Source organism: Manacus candei, unplaced genomic scaffold, assembly GCF_025592945.1.
Source record: "Manacus candei isolate 608988 ecotype Guabito, Panama unplaced genomic scaffold, ASM2559294v1 h1tg000050l, whole genome shotgun sequence".
NCBI classification, from domain to species: Eukaryota; Metazoa; Chordata; class Aves; order Passeriformes; family Pipridae; genus Manacus; species Manacus candei.
In genome coordinates, this window is record NW_026138098.1 from 1,024,356 (window position 1) to 1,042,839 (window position 18,484).

General features: G+C 38.2%; 1 protein-coding gene across 1 annotated transcript in view; it reads right to left on the reverse strand.

The window, feature by feature from the left end:
* Positions 1 to 8,408: 8,408 nt before the first annotated feature.
* The window catches only part of RAB11FIP2 (RAB11 family interacting protein 2), a 33,237-nt gene continuing 23,161 nt past the window's right edge, over positions 8,409 to 18,484 (reverse strand). Inside the window, exons 4-5 of the mRNA XM_051800397.1 lie at positions 16,543 to 16,588; positions 8,409 to 12,894 (exon numbers count right to left, since the gene is read on the reverse strand). Coding sequence (XP_051656357.1) covers positions 12,667 to 12,894; positions 16,543 to 16,588 — 274 coding nt within the window. The 3' untranslated portion in view covers positions 8,409 to 12,666. The remainder of the gene's footprint in view (positions 12,895 to 16,542; positions 16,589 to 18,484) is intronic.

Genomic DNA, 18,484 nt, shown 5'->3' on the forward strand with positions numbered 1-18,484 from the left:
GGACTCACAGAGATGCACAGGACACTCCTCCCAGGTGCCTTGGCCCTGTTCAGGAGGAAGCATCACTGTCAAAAACATTTGAACAATTACTGCAGTAAATTTGTCTGGTTTGAAACTCAGTCTCTGGGCTGCTTGAAGGAGAAATGCTCTGCAAAAGCAACACGTGGGGGTTTCTCCTCATACTTAAAGAAGATATTTACAATAACTTACTATTTGTTCAAATGGTGAAAATCCCTTTTAATTACATATATTTTCTGAAAAACTTCATGGTTACAATGGTTTTATGAGTCATTTATTAGAAAAGATTGAGGTTTTTAAGAGGATCCAGCTGTAACTTGCCCTGAGCACTGCACAAATTCTTTAGTAAGTGCTTTTTTTGTGTCTGAGTGATTGAAAAAAATACCCAGTAGTTTTGTTTATCAATGCAAAAACTTGTTTAAACATATTCAGAATTGTGTTTCTGGTTTTATTGAACATAATCTCTCTGTTTCTCTTATTAAGAATGCTTTCATACAAATGATCAAAATGATGAAACCTTACACCTCAGATTCACAGAGAATTTGAGAAAATGTAACAGTGGTAACTTTTGATGTTTTCTGAAGTAGGAAGACTACAAAATATCTCTATCTGTGTTTTGGCTTGGGGATAAGTACTTTAAAAGCGTAGCACATGATGTTCTTTTGCCCAGAAAAACAGAAGTAAAACAGACTTTTTTGGCAAAACAATTATCCTAACTTCCACACAAATCATCCAAGCAAACCGAGCCTGATCCCTTCACTGCAGCCTTGCTGGGAGTCAACATTTGGCACCACTGCATGCTTGTGCTTTCCAATTACTGGAAGGAAAAGATAAAGAAAAAATGAAGGAAAGTTAAGATCTTATAAAAAACCACCTAGCTGTGATGGTGCTTGGTTTAAATATCAAGAACATAAACAGTAAAATCTGCTCTGCTTTCCTGGGTCACTTGCTGTGCCTCAACTGATTTTTTTGTGGATTCAGAGGTGTTGTTTAAATGTTCTACCTGTGCAGAGCAATAAAATGCAACAAGGTGCCCAATATCTCCAAAGCCTTGTGCTGGGTCTGCTGCCTTCACTGGCTAAACATCCCTGGAATGACAGTTTTCCTTCTGAGTTACCTAAAACCCACAAACACTGCCAGAATTGCATCATTCTCTGTCAAGATAAAGGGAGAAACAAAAGAAAACCCCTCCTGAAATTCCTGATATTTTTACCCAGGCAACCTCCCAGATCCCAAAGGAGACTCGAGGCTGTAACTCAACACATGATTTTGCATAATTGGACTCATCTTAAATTGCAGTCTTCTAGTGTTGCCAACCCTGGAGTCTGACCTTGGCTTTAATTTTTAAAAGTTTACTTTGCTGAAGCTTCTCCTTCTCAGCTTCAGTGATATTGAAAACAATGAGAGAGCAGCTAATAACTGCAAAGTGGGCAAACAACAGAGCAATCATCCAACTTTTCTGTACTTGGATACCATTTTAAACACAAGTGATATTAGGAACAGAGCATGATTTAAATGTGCTTTGACACGGGAGATGATACCGGGGAAGATAAATGTTTTAAATCAAACTCTATTTAAGATAAGCAGAGCATACAAAGTAGCTACTTGACTCTTGATTTAAAAGCACAGTTATTCAGATACAGGCTTAAATATACAGAACTGTATCTGGAAAATAATTTCAATGAGCTATTATATTAGTAATGAAAATACAACATGCTTGGGCAGGATGCCATTTTACTTGTTATTATTCTACAACTAATTTTTACAGCTTGCCAAAGTGCATGCTCTATACTTATTTGAAGCCAAATTTTAAGTACAGGTGCACCAGTAGGTAAGAAAGTATTTCAATAGCTGAAGAAAAAGCTTATATCCAGAACTGAAGCTGTGCAATCAATGTCTTCAATGCTTAGCTGTGTGCCAGAAGAAAAAGACTCACAAAGAAAGAGGCTGATGCTATTGCCAACTCCCCAAAATCCTGGGCTACAAACACTTCACTTTTTGTGCAACTTTAATATCAGACAAGGCAAAATATTTAATTCCCAAGGACCAGGATTTATATTTAGTCCTAATTTTTCCTCTATGTCAGCAAAGCAAATTGCTGCTTTGAAAACAGGTGGGATAAGGGTCCACTGCCCTGGATCTAAGATAGTCATTAAAACAAGGGCAGACTGGGACTAGCTGTTAATATTGGGATTTAGTAGCCTTTTAAGCTCATTTTGACCTGGTATAATGCCAAATTTTTGCATTAATTTCAAAGTTTGAAAAAAATAATTACACTTACTAGGAATTTGACAACTTGATACTTAGTAAGGGTCTGGAGACAAATAAAAAAATAAATTTGAACAGGACTGAGCCTCCTGAGTTTTGCTGCTCATGAGAAGTGGTCTGAAAAAAAGAGATTCATGTTTCTTAGCAGATATGCTGCCAGCTTTTCTCACAGGAAGCACCAGGCAGAGTAAACTCCAGGGCCACATCAAAATGAACACATTTTATACCTGTGGGAAGCAGGAAGGGGCAGTTTTCCAGTAGTCACAATAATTAATCTCCAGCAGTTGAGAGGGTTGATAGATGAGGTATTAGGAAGGAATTCTCTCCTGTGAGGGTGGGGAGGCCCTGGCACAGGTTGCCCAGAAAAGCTGTGGCTGCCCCTGGATCCCTGGGAGTGTCCAAGGCCAGGCTGGACGGGGCTTGGAGCAACCTGGGCTAGTGGAAAGTTGGAACAAGGTGATCTTTGAGGTCCCTTCCAACCCAAACCTTCTGTGTTTCTGTGACACAAGCTGATCTAACACACAGTGGTGCCATTAGGGACAGCAGGAAAAGGGTGACAATAACCCACATGTCATGTGAGATCTGCCACTGTGCAAACTGCAAGGGCTGAGAACTGACTGCTCCAAGGTTCTCAGGCTGTCCAAGCACCAGTCCTGGGTCAGCAATGAGAAAAGGATGAAATGCTGCAAATTTTAGGATGTGATGATCTTATCACTCAGTATCTTTGAAAGTGCTCTCATGAGAACTCATTGCCTTCTCAGAAAAAGCACCACTTTGTATCTGGGCTGCAGTCAGGGGTTATTTCAGCTGGCCAGTAACACTTCCCAAGCTGGAATGTCAGCTGCTCCGTGTGGGGATTTATGGGGGGAAGTGCTGTCCCAGGACATGGCCAGAAGCACTCCTGGCAGAGCACCAACTTTCACTGAAAGATTTTAATTGTAAAAATAACTCCACCAGCCTGACATCCCCCCTTTATAACTGCATCACTCTTTGCTTCTGTGTCAGTCTGAACAAACCACCAACTCTGTTACCCTTTAGTCAGATTAAAATCCACGATTTTTCTTTCCAAGACAAATCGAAGGTAGAATCAAATAAAGAAGTAAAAAATTTAATATTTTGTGTATCTCCCATTGCCCTTTGGGTAACAAATAAATAAATAAATAAATAAATAAAATCAAGAGCTTGTACTTCAAGGAATTTACTCTGGAGGGCAATTTGTGTGCTTTTTTCCAGGCACTAGGAAAACCTGATAAATCTGCTGCTGTTTGTGTTCACAGCATCTCACACACTCCTGACGTGTGATGCTCACCACAGCCAGGCAGTTATTGCCTCCTGGAAGGAAGCAGTTATTGCTTCTCCTGTCTGCCACTGGAAAACTCAACAAGCTCATTCTGCACCTTTTATATTCTGAGAGAGCTGCTGTTCCCTTCTCCTGCTACCTCATGTATTAGCATTTGATCAACATTAACACAGCCACTGTCTAAAAGCTGTTTTACTTCCTCTCCTTCTAAAATTCCTGTTTCTCTTTACAACTCCCAATTGCTAGAGACCATCACTGCTGGATGGTTTTCTCCAGCTATTTCTGAACAACTTAAAACCTTGTGAGTTTGAGAGATCCTGTGATTGTGAGAGAGGCTTTGGTTTTTCACAGAACTCTCTTTTCTCCAATGCCAGCTTTTTTTAACACCCCCTCAACCACAAGGTACAGCCATCCCCTCAGTTACAGCAGCTGCCTTCTGCAAGTCTACACGTTCCTCTGAAGGATTCAGGGAAAAACGTGGCCTCTTTATTCAGGTGAACTGCCTAAAACTAATGAAACGAAGCTGAATGTCCTCATAGTTTTAAGTGAGATGAGGAGGACACTGAGTGTATTTAACAGAACATATCCTCAAACTTGGCAACTTTTCAAACAACTTAATGATGCCCCACATGACGTGATCAACAAATGTCACCTTTTAGTCTGAATGCTCTTTGACTAACACACTTGTGTGCAGTGAGCCCCAACAGGAACTGCAAAGGTCTGTGAGCCTGCAGCCCCAGAACACGTTGACCAACCCCCCTGATTGATCTGCACTTGGAAATTCATCTGCTTATTGGTTTCCTCTCCCTCAGACTGAAGGGACTGTCTGCTCTCAGAGGGACACACACCTTATTCAAGAAATCCCTTCTCCCCTCGGCGTTCCTTTCGCTGTGGTTTGCTCTGTTTAGAGTGTGGCTTTGAGTCCTCCTCCCAAAGTTCAGGATAGTTTCCCAGTGAGCTCTTCAGAAACTGGCTTTGGTGCCGGCTTTGGCAGTCGGCTCCCGGCACACATTTCATTTGTTACTTTAGACGTAATTCCCTTCCAGAGCAGCCCAAGAGCAAAGCAGAGGAACAGCCTCCGAATATGGTGAGAGCAGAGCCATCTCTGGAGCAGTTCGACACGTCGGCGTGCGTAAGAATGAAGGGAACTGGAACGAGCTCTAAATCATGCTCGAAATAGACTGTGCTGAAATGTTCAGAACTCAGAACCACACAGAAAACCCCGAGACAGATAAAAGAACAGCTCTGACCCTGTTAGCAAATAGAACTGTCGTCATCAGCTCCAGCAATAAAAAGCTGCTTAAACCCTCTGAAATCACGTCCAATGAAACAAAGGTTAAGCCCAAATCCTTAATTCAGTATTTGGTTTAGAGAGAGCCAGTAAAGTTTATACCATGAAACACAAAGGATGAGGTTTTTTCCAAGCAATTATACCAGAAAGTTACAATAAAAATACTTACCAGAAAAAATACAGATTAAGTATCCACCAGCTGAATCTTAATTCAGATCACACAATTCTTTTGGTTTTAATTAGGATTATTTTATTTCTCCCCACTATTGACGGATGTTCCTTTCATCAGTCTCTCAGCTTCAAATTCACACTATTTCACAGTATTCTGTGTGAGGATTATGAGGCCAATTACACGAGGGTCTCAAATAGCAGTAACATTAATCAAGTGAAATGTTACATGTGTTGTAGCCAAATATAATCTGGCCACCAACAATAAAATTTACACAAGTTTTTTTAATGTGAAAAATATAAGAAAACAGGAAGTTTTCCATATCTGACCCTGGAAACACGTGAACCTGGTATTCACATGCAATACACTTCACAAACCCCAAAAAGCCAAGAGCACATCTCACACAGCAGGAACATCTTTTAACTTGGTCCTTACAAGCAGCACCCAGCACCTGCTGCAAACTGATTCCTATTCTCCTGTCCCCCAGCTATAAAGAAATCAGGCAGATTTGATGCCAGGCTGTTGGATAAAGGAGTGCCTGAGGCTGCACAGCCACAGCTCTCTGCACTGCACTTCAACTCAAAGGTTTGGACAACTTCTTAGGAAGACTTTACTTCTCCCAGAGCTCACTTTTGACTTTTACAAAACACAGAAGAGTGTATCAGATACTTTGGATTTGTGTACTTTGGAAAAGAATAATTTGGAATCACACAATTGCAATTTAAAATATGTAACTGTGGTAGCTTTTGAATCATAACTATAAAATGTTGGAGCACGTATCCATAAAGGAATTAAAGCTATAAATTGCATGAACACTTCAAATTGTTTCTTGCTTTAGATGTTTAATTATTTAGTTTAAAATAGCATGTAAAAACTCCTTAAAAATAGCATATTTAAAAATGCTTATCCAAATGCAATTGCTATGCACAAGGCAAGACTTTTCGTTTAAAAAAAACCCTGACATTTTGTATTTTGTGCTTCAGTGTTCCTTAAAAATAAGCACTAAGTAATCTACAATTAGCAAAATATAAGCATGTTTAAGCTATGAATTATAAGCTAATGAAATAAGCTGCTTTAATGGGAAAACATTTTATTAGGAAATGGAAAATACTCATAGACTGAGAGTCAGCAGTTGCTTCCAAAGGATGCCATTAAGCTGCCATTATTTTGGCAAAGCTCTGGTCTCAAAGAGGCAGATTTTCTTTCTATATTGTAGAAGTCCTTGGCAAATTACATAATATTCATTAAATTTAAATGGAGACCCTTGATGTCTCCTGTAAAGATGTCCCAGGGAGTCAATTTTCAAGGAATTCATAATGTAAGCAGCAAGTTATCGGAGAAGGAGACGTTCACCACCTAAGAAGGCCCCAAATGAATGATTTAGAGAAGGAGGTGATGTGACACATTGTGGTGACTCCTGAGACAGACACCTGCCTCAAGGAACAGCAGAGCAATCTGGCCAGCCACGTGCTGCAAACCCCAATTTCCTCAGACACTTCCTGACTTTCCTAGGACAGTGGTTTGCTTAATCCCTGAAATCAATACTAATGTCAGGGGGGCTATAAAAGCAGAAGTGACAGGTGGCTGAAGCTTTATGCTCCTGCCTGACATCTGCCCCACATCCCTGGCACTTTGGGAACTCCCCCTTCTGCTAAAGAACCACCTTTGGGGGGGTTTCACCCTGATCTTGCTGGGAAAGGATGCTGGGTTAACTCTTCCTGTTACAAAAAGAACCTGGCACATGCCAGGCAAATAGATCCCCTAAAACCAGACTCCCAGCCCTGCTAACTTCTTGTTGATGGTGGTTTTTATGGTTCTCAACAGTGGAATCTCCCCAGTGCTGCTTCTACTCACTCCCTGTATGTCACACAGCAGACACTGTTCAGGCTGAAACAACAAAACATCCCACAAAGTTTTCCCCCTTTTTAATATTCAGCTTCATTTAAATGTTGCATGCCCCTAAAACCTTCATAAGCAGCTTACTTTTGAAGTATAAACATGTCAGTGTTTAGCCACATAGGGTACTTTTCTGTCCTAAATCATCATCCATTTATCAGACTGATCTACATTACTAAATGCTGTTAAAACACATTATAAATACATTGCAATAATCCCCATGTAATAGCCACTGGCTTCCAGCACTGAATATACTGATATTTATATAAGCATTACACAATCAATGCCCCACAGTCTCCAGGTTGGGCTGGACTCAGTGTGGCAGCCTTCTGTTGTCATTACTCAATAAGTACAGACAAGAGAAAACAGCTCACTTTAGCAGATAGTCTTATTCCCATCTCTCATAAAATGGCACTATTACAAAACAATCCAGCAAAATAATCCAACATTTAATTCATTAATGCAGAATAAGAGATGAGATTTGTTTTTCATCATCATTATTTATAACTTTACAAGCATGCCCAGTGTTACACAAAAGGGCAATGTATCCCAAGTGAGCTGCAGTCAGAACTTGCACAACACTCCCATAAAAACAAATTAAACAACTTGAAATATGGAAATGAAATCCTGATTTTCAGAGTAAATATTTATGGCTCCATAAGAAATATTTTTATAAATGTGACTGGAGAGAGAATTGTCTTTAATGACACATCTAATTTCAAGAGTTTTTTAACTGCTAAACTGTATTTAAAATATCCTTGAAAACCTTTATTAGGGGAAGGGAACACATCCCTGGGAAATTCAAGGCTCCAAGTAATCAGGTGAACTATTCACAGAGTTCTTGTCTCGAGCCAGGACTATTCTCCATACCTGCTTTACCAGCCAGAAAACCTACTTTTGTCAGGGGACAGACTTTGCTGGTTTGCTGCTTCACAGAAGAGGAAAAGAAGACAGGCAAAAGCCTATTTTTTCAGGGAAAAGTGTGTTGAAAAACTTGTGGGCACACTGAAAAAAATACCTACGGGGCAGGGCAGGGGTGGAGGATGGTTGAGTTTTCCGTCATTCTGGTTGGGTTTTTTCTGTCAAGTATGAAGAGAAATATGTGTCATGTTTTCCATATCAAAATTTGAAGTGCTTGTCCTCATGCTAAATGCAGCTCTGGTCTGCAGAGCCAAAGATCTCCTGGTAATATTTACACACCCAGGGAATCAGAGGAATAGTGCATTTAAAAGGATTGCAGACACAGTATGAAAAAAGATAATACAGATTAGTACATTTAAGAATATGGAGTTTTTTTAGTGGCTACCCTGCAAACATCTGGGATATTCATTTGGAGCTGTCCTTAAGGAAACACCCCTCTCTGTGGTCTGAGAGCCTTAACAGCATGGCTCTTACACACTTAAGCACAGCTTAGGACTCACATGCTTTGCATAACACAGATTAATATCACAATTCAAGAAATACTGTGGTAGTGCATTGTGGTGCTTTATTAGTGTTAGACATGCAATATTTATTTAATGAACAAAAATTAAAATATTAAGATAACATTTTAATCAAATTAAAAGGATCTGAACTTGCAATAATGAAACAAAAATAAAGTTTTTCATGCATTCTAAGTTTATAGTTCTCATAAGTGCATATAGTTATGATTCTGTACCATTATTAAATGTAGACAAACTACCATTGATTGCACGAGACAAAATAAACCCTTAAGTCATAAGTAATGTTTTTATCTTTCACAGACTTGCTATAGAACCTGGATCTTCAGCTTTTTATAGTACATTGTAATACAGGACATCTGGAAGCTTCTAAGATGACCAGGAATGGCTCTACCACTTGTAACATACAGTGGCTTCTTCAACACAGAAATTAAAACAGACACAGCAAATGCCCCCCGTGCTTTAGGAGACCTCAAACCCTTCATAGACACATTAAAGTGCTACCTGTTGCATATTAAGTACTTCCAGTGACTGTATCTCCATTTTTGAGTTACAGATCCCTGAAAACAGGGTTTCCTACTGAAAGTGCTGACAGCCCCTTACATCCAGCATCCTCAACACAGCAGCACTAGAATCCTTCACCAAGTACTTCAAGGAGAGCAAGCTGGTCACCCTGCTTTACACATCACCCCTGGGAAAGCCTCTACCAACCCTACAGCAGCAATGGGGACAGAAAGAGCACAAAGCATGAGCTTACTTTACACAGCTGATGCAGGACAACAATCTTTCTTTAAAGCTGGAGGTGTAAATAACCCTCCAGTGCAGCAGTAAACACATTAAGACAGCAGTTCTGCTCCTGTCAAGATGCACCAAGGAAAGGGCATCCTGGGCAGAAGGAAATGCAGACCAGGAGCTAATGAGCATGATTTTCATTAGGTCCCCAAATCATGAAACCTTTCTAAATGCAAGGCAACATTTTTCACAGCTGGAAAACTACAAATAGTTCTTGACACAGAGCCAACAGCAATAAATGTAGTTGTGGATAATCTAGGGAGAATGCTACATTCATTAGTAGGTGGAAAACCAAGCTAAACATAAAATACAGCAGCAAGGGGTAACATACATAAATATAAAACAACCTTCTTGAATGGCAAAAAGTTTAAATTTCTTGCTTACAACAATAAAGTATGGCCTTCATATTTGTCCTTTAAAGTAACCAAAACACATGGCTATGAGCAGAGCTGTTTCAAAGGATAATTTCAAAGTATAGTGCATGCATGGATGAACTCCTATGCTAATTTTTGAGAGAAAATATCAAAATAATATGGAGATGTTCAAAATTTTCATTCCTACATTTTAAAGGGCAAGAAAAACTGACTATAAGTAGCAAGTTATTATGGTTTTAAAATGATGTGCAAGAAAGTTGACAATTTTATTCTATGGGAGAAACAGAACTTTCTTTGTTTTCAACATATAAATTGTTCTGTATGAAATCTTTTATTTTGAAAGCTGCATGATTCAAAAAACACATGTAGGGTGAAGACGCTTTTCAAAAATAATCTCAAAATATAGAAACTAAACAGAAAATGTGTATATAATCTTTCAAGAATTCCTCCAAAAGCAGTCTATATCTTTACCTAAAAGAACTCCACAAAAATATTTTCATAGTTGTAAATGTCCCATTCTGCCTCCCTAAATAACTTTACCTTTTCCTAAATTGCATTTGTCATTCTCCCCTCTTTCTGTCAGAAACAAAAGGTGCTTTTATTCAACATGCAGATCAGATACAGACTAGGTAGTACATTGAAAGCTTCACTAAATTTCTTCACTAATGCACAAAAATTGATCTTTTCGCTACCTTTAATCTGCTTATCGTTCTTGGTATGCAAATATGTCAAATGATCTGCTTTTAGTCAATTATGCAGTTTGATATTCTACATTTACATTCTAAAAGAAGTGATTTCAGAGGTGCTAAATATAGTAGAGTTTCATTTTAATAATTATAAGTTGGCTTGCACGTGAGAAGCCATTGGAGCACATTCTGTGGTTAGTTTACTCGTTAATCCCCACTGGGGTGTCTGATTTAAGCAGAGTAGATACTAGAGATGGTCTCATACCAGTTAGCTGAAAATGACTGTGGAATTCCAAACAATTGCACAACACTTCCCCATCAACATGAGAAAACCACTTGCTTGGGCCAAGCATTTGAAAATGTTTGAGAATTTTTATGGAAATACTGAGTAACTGAAATACATCTTGGTGTAATTAGGAAATGAAACTCTAATTGAGTGCAAAACCTAAGTTCCAACAGCAAACGTACCATAACCCAGCACAGAACCTTTGGCACTTGGAGTACATTACAACAAATTTACAGTCATTTGGATCTTCAGTGGGTCCAAAAGAACATTCATGTGGTTTATGAGGTCCCCAGCTTGATAAATCCTCAGGTTGACAAAGTGCCTGATGTGTGAGCAGGTCTCTGCTCCACCAACTCTGAGTGCAGAGCTCTGCATGTGGGCAGGGCTGGGAACACTCAGGCTGCACACATTTCAGGGACAGCACTAGGGGGGTGGGAGGTAGCTGCTAAAGAAAAGAAGAAAATAAAGGAGAAAAAGCCCCAAACAGGTAAATGAAATCTGAGAACATTTGTACAAAGAAGCTTTTTCCCTAACAGGAATAATTCTGTGCTGCCATACAATACTAATGGCATCAAAGGCATTCAGATACAACTTTTTCACTTATGGTTATTCAAGATATTACCAATTTTTGCAGTTTTAAAAATGAAAGTATATTTAAGTCTTTTACAACAACAAAAAATTGGAATTTAATTTCAAGTTTTTTTGCCACCTCATCAACAATCATTTCATGGTGCTGTAAGAAAATAAAAAACAGATCAAGTAAAGAAAAAGAAAAGGAAAAGACAGTTTTCTTAAACCCAGATCTAAAATATTCTCTGCACTTTTTTGTTAATATTAGCTTACTGTTTCACAGCAAGAGACAATCCAACTGAGATTCTTATTAAGGAAATTAAAATTAAAATCTCCTTCTGATAATATTTTGAGGATTCTTCTCCTCAAAGTATTTCCCCATTACATGTACATCACTATATTTTGCCAATTCATTGAATAACAGATACCATTTTCATATGTCATTCCATAAACAATTATTAAATGATCAGGAAGATATTTACTACATTCTTCTTTCATTTGCCTCAATGAAAAGTGACTTTTAGAACTATTTACATGGATGCAGATATTTTAATGAAAGGTCTAAGTACTCTATATGTGTTTAAGCAACATGGCCTATTTCTAAAGGCATATACTTCATTGTCATAAGATTTAAAAAGTTAAGACATATATCATGTAAAACTCAACTTTACATTGAGTCAGTTCTACATTTTTTGAATTATCGTGTCTATTTAAGTCAGCCTCTCCATTTCTGCTACATTTTCATTGCAGTAGACTTTGACTGGACAAAAGTATTCGTATTTTTATTCCATACTTCTCTCCAGTCCTACCTCTGACTCTATTAACACTGTTCAAAGGACTTTAACACATAAAAAGGCATGCAGCAACTTCATACAAAAGGATCCTCAAAACAACCTTATGTCATGAGCTCACCACCAAAGTTCACTCATTACACACAAAATTCAGCATTTATGTGTAAAATAACTGTTTCCAGCATATGCCAGTACAGAAGTGGCACAGGTTCTTTTACATTGTTATAGAAGAAGCACATTGTATAGAATACAGCATTTACTCTGCAAAGATTGTGCATCACTGTTAGCCTTTACACTCCACTGCAATAAACCACACTTAGCTTTAGCAGAATACTACTACACTGGCCTGAAAACAGTGGTCTTGGTGGCATGCTGTAATAAAAGAATAGATACATTGCCTAATACCAATAATCATTCAAGAAAACACCCATAACAGCACAGGCTTCCCAGCTGAAACTGCCACATGGGGAACACTATGTATATAAACTCCATGGACATATTTAATGTGTATTATTAACTCTATTTTAAGTATTCGGTACCTAAAGGTGTTTTCAAAAAGAAAAAAAAAAGTTCCTCAGGTAATTTAACAGAGTATAACTTTTGGCGGTCCCTGCTAGTGTTTGGAGTACAAAAAACAAAAGAAAAACCCCACGCCACTGCCCCTTCTCCCTGGAAGGCGATTCCTGGAATTTCTTAGGAGAAAAGGAATGAAGAGAAGCCACAATCTTGCAGTGTGATTTCCTTCCACTACAGCATTCAGCAGGAGTACCCCCAGGTCCCGCTGGCTCAGCTTTTGGAAAACTTGCCAGCTTTGCGGGAAGGTTCGTATGGCACCCGGAGGATGCTGGGGGTCTCCTCCATCACTCGCACCAGAAGGTTGTCGATGTAGTCCTCCAGCTCCCGGATGTGGCTGTCCTTCTTCTTCAGCTGCTCTTTGTGTCTCACCAGCTCCTGCAGAACCTCCTCGTAGGTGAGGTTCCGGTATCCAGCAGTGGCATCGAAAGGGTTTCCTTCCTGCAGGGAAGGTTAGAAAAAACACCAGATTTCATTAAATACTTCAGCAAATTGATGGGTTGTTGCTTTTCATACATTTCTCATGTGCAGCTCTTGACAGAAGCAGCTCCTTTCAGAGAACACACCTCCATTTGCTCCAGATCTTTTCCCTGCCATACCCCACTGGAGCAGACACCAGAGACAGGCTGCACAGCTCAATGGATGAATCCCACACTGTCATCTCAGAGAAGAATATTCTTCTCAGTGAGGTGTACACACAGTTAATGACCATATGAGCAGCAACCACAAGAATGGCAGGTCCATTTTGGGAAACCAACTCTGTGGTAACCTTTATTACTGAAGAACAAGAGAAGAGCCCTGAGAATTCAAGTCCTGCTGTAACTTCCCCGAGTTCTCGCTTTGGGAGCACATCACAGCAAAGCACTTACTCAGCCCTAAATGGCATCAGCCCTCATCTGTCTTTCATATTCTATTTTTAGTCATCAGTGGTTCTCCAGGCCTTGGCTTCTGAATCACATAATAAAACTTCCAATTTTAAATTTCAGGTGAAGGTAAAAGGCTGCATCTTATTTTCACCCGAGCACTGAAACCAGAAATGTGTGCTTATAAAAGACCTTGCTTGCTCCTTGCTTGCCATAAAGCAGGAGGGGCCCAGAATTAAGCAGCAGGGAACATTATTTCTGTAATGATTTCTGATGACTCAGTAAGTGCAGGTATTAGCAGAGATGGACAAGTCAGTCCTCTTAACAAAGGGCAACATGTGATCCAAACCACTATAAACTTGAATGTCTTATTCTGTGTCAAGAATTAGCTGTGACCTTACGTAACCAGACAATGAACAATTTTGAAATGTAGAACTGAAAAAAGATTGTGAGAGTTGGTTTACAGAAGTATTAGCACTGCTAGACATGCTAAGCAGCAAGTTTGGTCTCATCCAGAAATGGAAACATTTAGAAGATATGGAACCTAAAAAGCCCTGCAGCTCTAACCGGGCAGAAGAACACAAGACAGTTTTTATTTACAGTAGAAGCATTAAAAAATATAAAGCTTGCACAGCTAAGAAGCACAGTGCATAATAAAGTCATATCCATTCCTTTTCCATGCTCCACTCCCTTTCCTTCCACACAGCTCCATATTTGCACACTGGCATATGTCAAACCATTCAAACACGCAGATGGCCAAAGTTTTCAAATACACCCAATTAAAAGTGATGGTGCTCTGCAAATAGGCTGAAGTGCAACAGATCAGCCTCTCTCCATCAATTATTTTCTAGCAGCAGTTCTCAAAAATATGTGCCTTTAAAGGTTTTTCCCTCCATTTAATTCATATCATGTTTAGGTACATGTATTCAGTATTTCAAACTTACCAAGTTACAGGACTGTAAGTAATCAGTAGCTCCCACTTTATTAAAATTGTTAACCTGATGAAATTTATAAATTCGTTAGGAATTGACTTCCAACAAGTATAGAAGAGAAAAATCACCTTTTGGCCATATTTTTAACAGATTTTCTTCTACAAGAAGCAGGTAAAATTTTCTCCTTAGGTTACTAAATTTTTGTACACATTGGAAAAGATATCATTAACACTTACATGTCTGAAATACAAAGTTTGCTTAATTTTTTGATTTGGTAAAGGAGCAGGAATTAAGATGCAATGATGTCTTTAATTATTCTATCAAGTTTACTTGAAAAGTTTGTGTAATACATATGTTTTAAAGATATTCATGCTCCATGCACATCTTTTGGGGAGAATAACTTATCACATTAATTATGCAAGAAAATTCTATTTAAAGTACAGTAGTACTTAGAAATAAATAATTGTTCAAATTAAGAAGGTTTTAAATGTTCAATTTGAGCCAATAGATGATATTTAAATGTATAAGGAACACCTATGTCCTTACAAAAAAAACAATTTTAACACAAAACATTAATCTTATAATGAATTATTAAGGAAAAAAAAGGATTCAAAAGAACAAGATATGCAAGTTATTGTCTCATCTACAAAGTGCTGTTGGGGTACACACTGCCAGGTAGAGGAAATGGCATTAGATAAAATGAAGGCCAGGCAATCTCTGATCATCTCTTCATTGTTCTAATGAGGAATTCTGCTCTGGGAATATCATCTAAGCTACTTTCACATCTTTTGTCCTACTTACTTCATCTTCCTTTCAGTTCTTAATTAGGCCTTAAAGAGCTCACGCTGCCCTTTCAACTGGCTACTGCTCCCATTTAAACACTGCTTTCACAGACAGGTGTTGGCATCACAGTGGAAGACATACAAACATAATTACTAAATAATATGCACAAGGAAGAAAAATAATAACTTGGTGAGGGCTATTACTGCAGAACCTAATAATAAATTACTTCAAACGCCTTAGAAAGCAATCTTGAATATTTTAAAAAAAATCAAATGGTTTCATTCAAAACTATGGTTGAGATATAATTTCTTCCCCACCTCATTTGTATTTTGTATTAAATGAGTGCCACCTCATAATCCTGCAACTGACATTTAGGATAGCTGGTATTCCAAAGGAAAAATCATCAAGGATTTCTTTTATCACCTTTAAATCCTTTAAATAAAACAATTCACATCTTATTTCTTAAAAGAATTCAACTGATGCTTTTACCAGCAATAAATTACATGATTTGCAGTCGTACATTTGCAAGCACATAGAAACTGTAATTATGGTTACTTTACAGACAATGGCTGCTAAGTCAAATCAATTTTTTTGATGTCGCTTTTTGTCAGAGATTAAGTAACTGCCTGGTAGAATTCAGTTTACTATCTGATCAAAGGCAGCCTTCAAATACTCTGACATCTCCCACCAGTAGCTCACATTATAAAAACTTGGGCATTTACAATAACATCAATTGTTATGACAAATCATTTACATAAACCAGTGAAAAACAAACAGTACAAAGCCATATTTGCTTGTGAACCTTGTTTTCTATATATTTTAAAGATTGAAAACAAACCCACTTATAAAGATTTCATCTATTCAGAGAACAAACCCCAGTAAGACCACATTTTCCTTCAAACAAAGACATTGCCTATGCCTTTTTTCTTTGTACACAATTTATTCTTGGTACTTTGAGAACGAAGAGCATTTGGAATAATATCTTTTAGTATTTCTATTTTTTAATGCTTTCTGAGAGGCTGTTCATGTATTATGTGTATTATTAATCCTATCATATATCAGCTCATTATTTCCATTTTGATTTGCCATCTACAGACTGTCCTCAAGTCTCTGATCAAAGTGACAGTAAATTCCTGTTTGGTCAATCAACACACCACTGCTTAATGCAGAGTTCCTCACCTGACCATTACTTCTCTAGATTAGTCACCTAAAGCACCCCCAAAGAAACAGTTTTGTTCCTGTTTTTCCTACTTTTTGTGCAAAGACCTAAATTTTTCCTTCCTCATCATCACATCACAGGTACACTGTGTATTGAGTGTAAAATTCTTCTTTATTCCCAAATTTCCATTAAGCCTGTGATTTTCTAATTAGATTTTCAGGGTATGTCAAAAGAGAAAGAAAAAATCCTAACATTTCCATATAGGAGGTTAAAAAAGAATATAAGGTTATATTGTGTCAAACACCATTTAGTTGGCATTTACTGATGTCTTTCCATAACATTCATAACTCACCGATTTTTTCCTGAGATCCTCAATGCCAGAAGGATTCATATGAAAACTGTGAGGAAAAAAACCCCAAACAAACAAATATTAGTAGTGCACACTTATTTGACCAAAACATCTACTAGAAGACAGTACTGAATTACATATATAGCTATAAAATATTTAATATGATTTATGTTCTTGATTTGTTGAACTCAGGAAGAGAAAATATTCAAAATGAAAGGAAATTTTAATGTACTCCTTGTTCAAAATTTTTTGTATTTTTCAAGTTCTTTTTGTCATAAAATCTGAATAAATAATTAAGAAATGCTAGAAAGGCTATCAGGGACTGGGCTCCCCTGTCTCTCCTCTTGTATCTAGACTTAGCTTAAGGTTCTAAGCAAAAAGTGATCCTTTAAATGAAATATCCCAGAAACAGGTCCCTGGGATGAGACTGCTGAAAAACAACCACCAAACCCTGCAGACTAACATGTATTCCCAGCTTTCATGGCAGCTCCTAGAGGAGAAAGGTCCCATGGAAATTCCAGTGAGATCACCAGCTTAAGTCAGAGCTGAAAAGCAACCCTCTGTCAGCAACACCTAAAACTGAGTAAATAATCAGTTCTTTTTATCCTACATATCCAAAAAGCAAAGCTATTTCCTGAGTTGTTGATACTGATAAAAGCAGCCACTGTCTAAGTGTCAGGGTTAAGAAACTGTCCACTGGTCTCTCAGGTTGGTGTCATTATTAGCAAGTATCTTCAAAAATGAGCGTTGCTATGTTCTGATGGACTTGCTGCAGAAAGTTTGGACAGAAAACATGCTCTGAAAGTGTGTTCAAAATCTGGATATGGCTCACAAACACTAATAACTTGGTAGCAACAGAGCAGACATCATTCTTTCACCTCACAGAATCTACTATTTCGTTAGACTGCATGTACTGGTTGTGAGGGTGATATTTATTGACTGAGAGTAACAAAAATATGTCCAGACTTTTTTAAAATAAATTTTAAAGATGGGTTAAAGTACGGAACATGAATTTTGTGACTGCTCATCACTCTTTGTTATCTGAATTTATAAGCCATATATTTCACAGTGTAAAAGCGGAAGGGACAAAAATTTACAAACTGAAACGATGTCAAATATAAAACATGATTTTTTTTCTGTAAAGAATTTCTGTTTATATTACGAGTTCTTTTTTTTGTTTTTTTTACATTTCTTTTATTCTGTACAATACTTTTCATTTCCAAAGCAGGCAGTCTTTTGCTCATACAGAAATCCCGTGAACCATGTGCTGGGCTGAGGGCTCAGACAGGGACTGGATTACAAGAACAGTCGCAACCAGAAATCAAGAGGTGTCTGACGAGTCAAGTTGCGGCTAATTCCCATTGTACCTGTTTGTACCAGTGCTCCCCAGCAGTCTGCCTCCTTTGCTGGAGCCCAGTTGTGAATGAGGGGCCTCTTTCCCGGGGTATTGTCTCAAGCCCAAAGGCAGGGCCCTCCCTCCCAGCCCTCCTTTCAGCCCCTCACCGAGGTGTCAAACCCGGGATGAACTCCCTCCATTGAGGGCTGCCTTCCCTGATCCCAGCACAAAGCACTGCCTGAGCTGAACTGCACTGAATTAGCCTGCTGAAAACCAAGAATGTCTCTATTTAACCAAGTGTGGCGTTAATTTGGGATATCTTTCTTTGGGGACTGCTTCCTCATGTTAGACAAGATATACAATAATACGGTCTGACTGCTCAACTGAGTGACTTTCTGAAAGGTCAAAAAAGCAAGATCTTTCACTGCCTTGAATGACTTTATAGTTTCTGTGAAATAAGTCCTAGGACTCTTTTGCATAGCAGCAGCTTAAAAGGAAAGCATTGGTTCTGATTATGAAAAGGTACTGTTTGAAAATTACAAATATAAATCACTGGCAATATGGACTAAATTTCTTTTTTAAGCAGTAAAAAGCCTGCAATCATTTCTG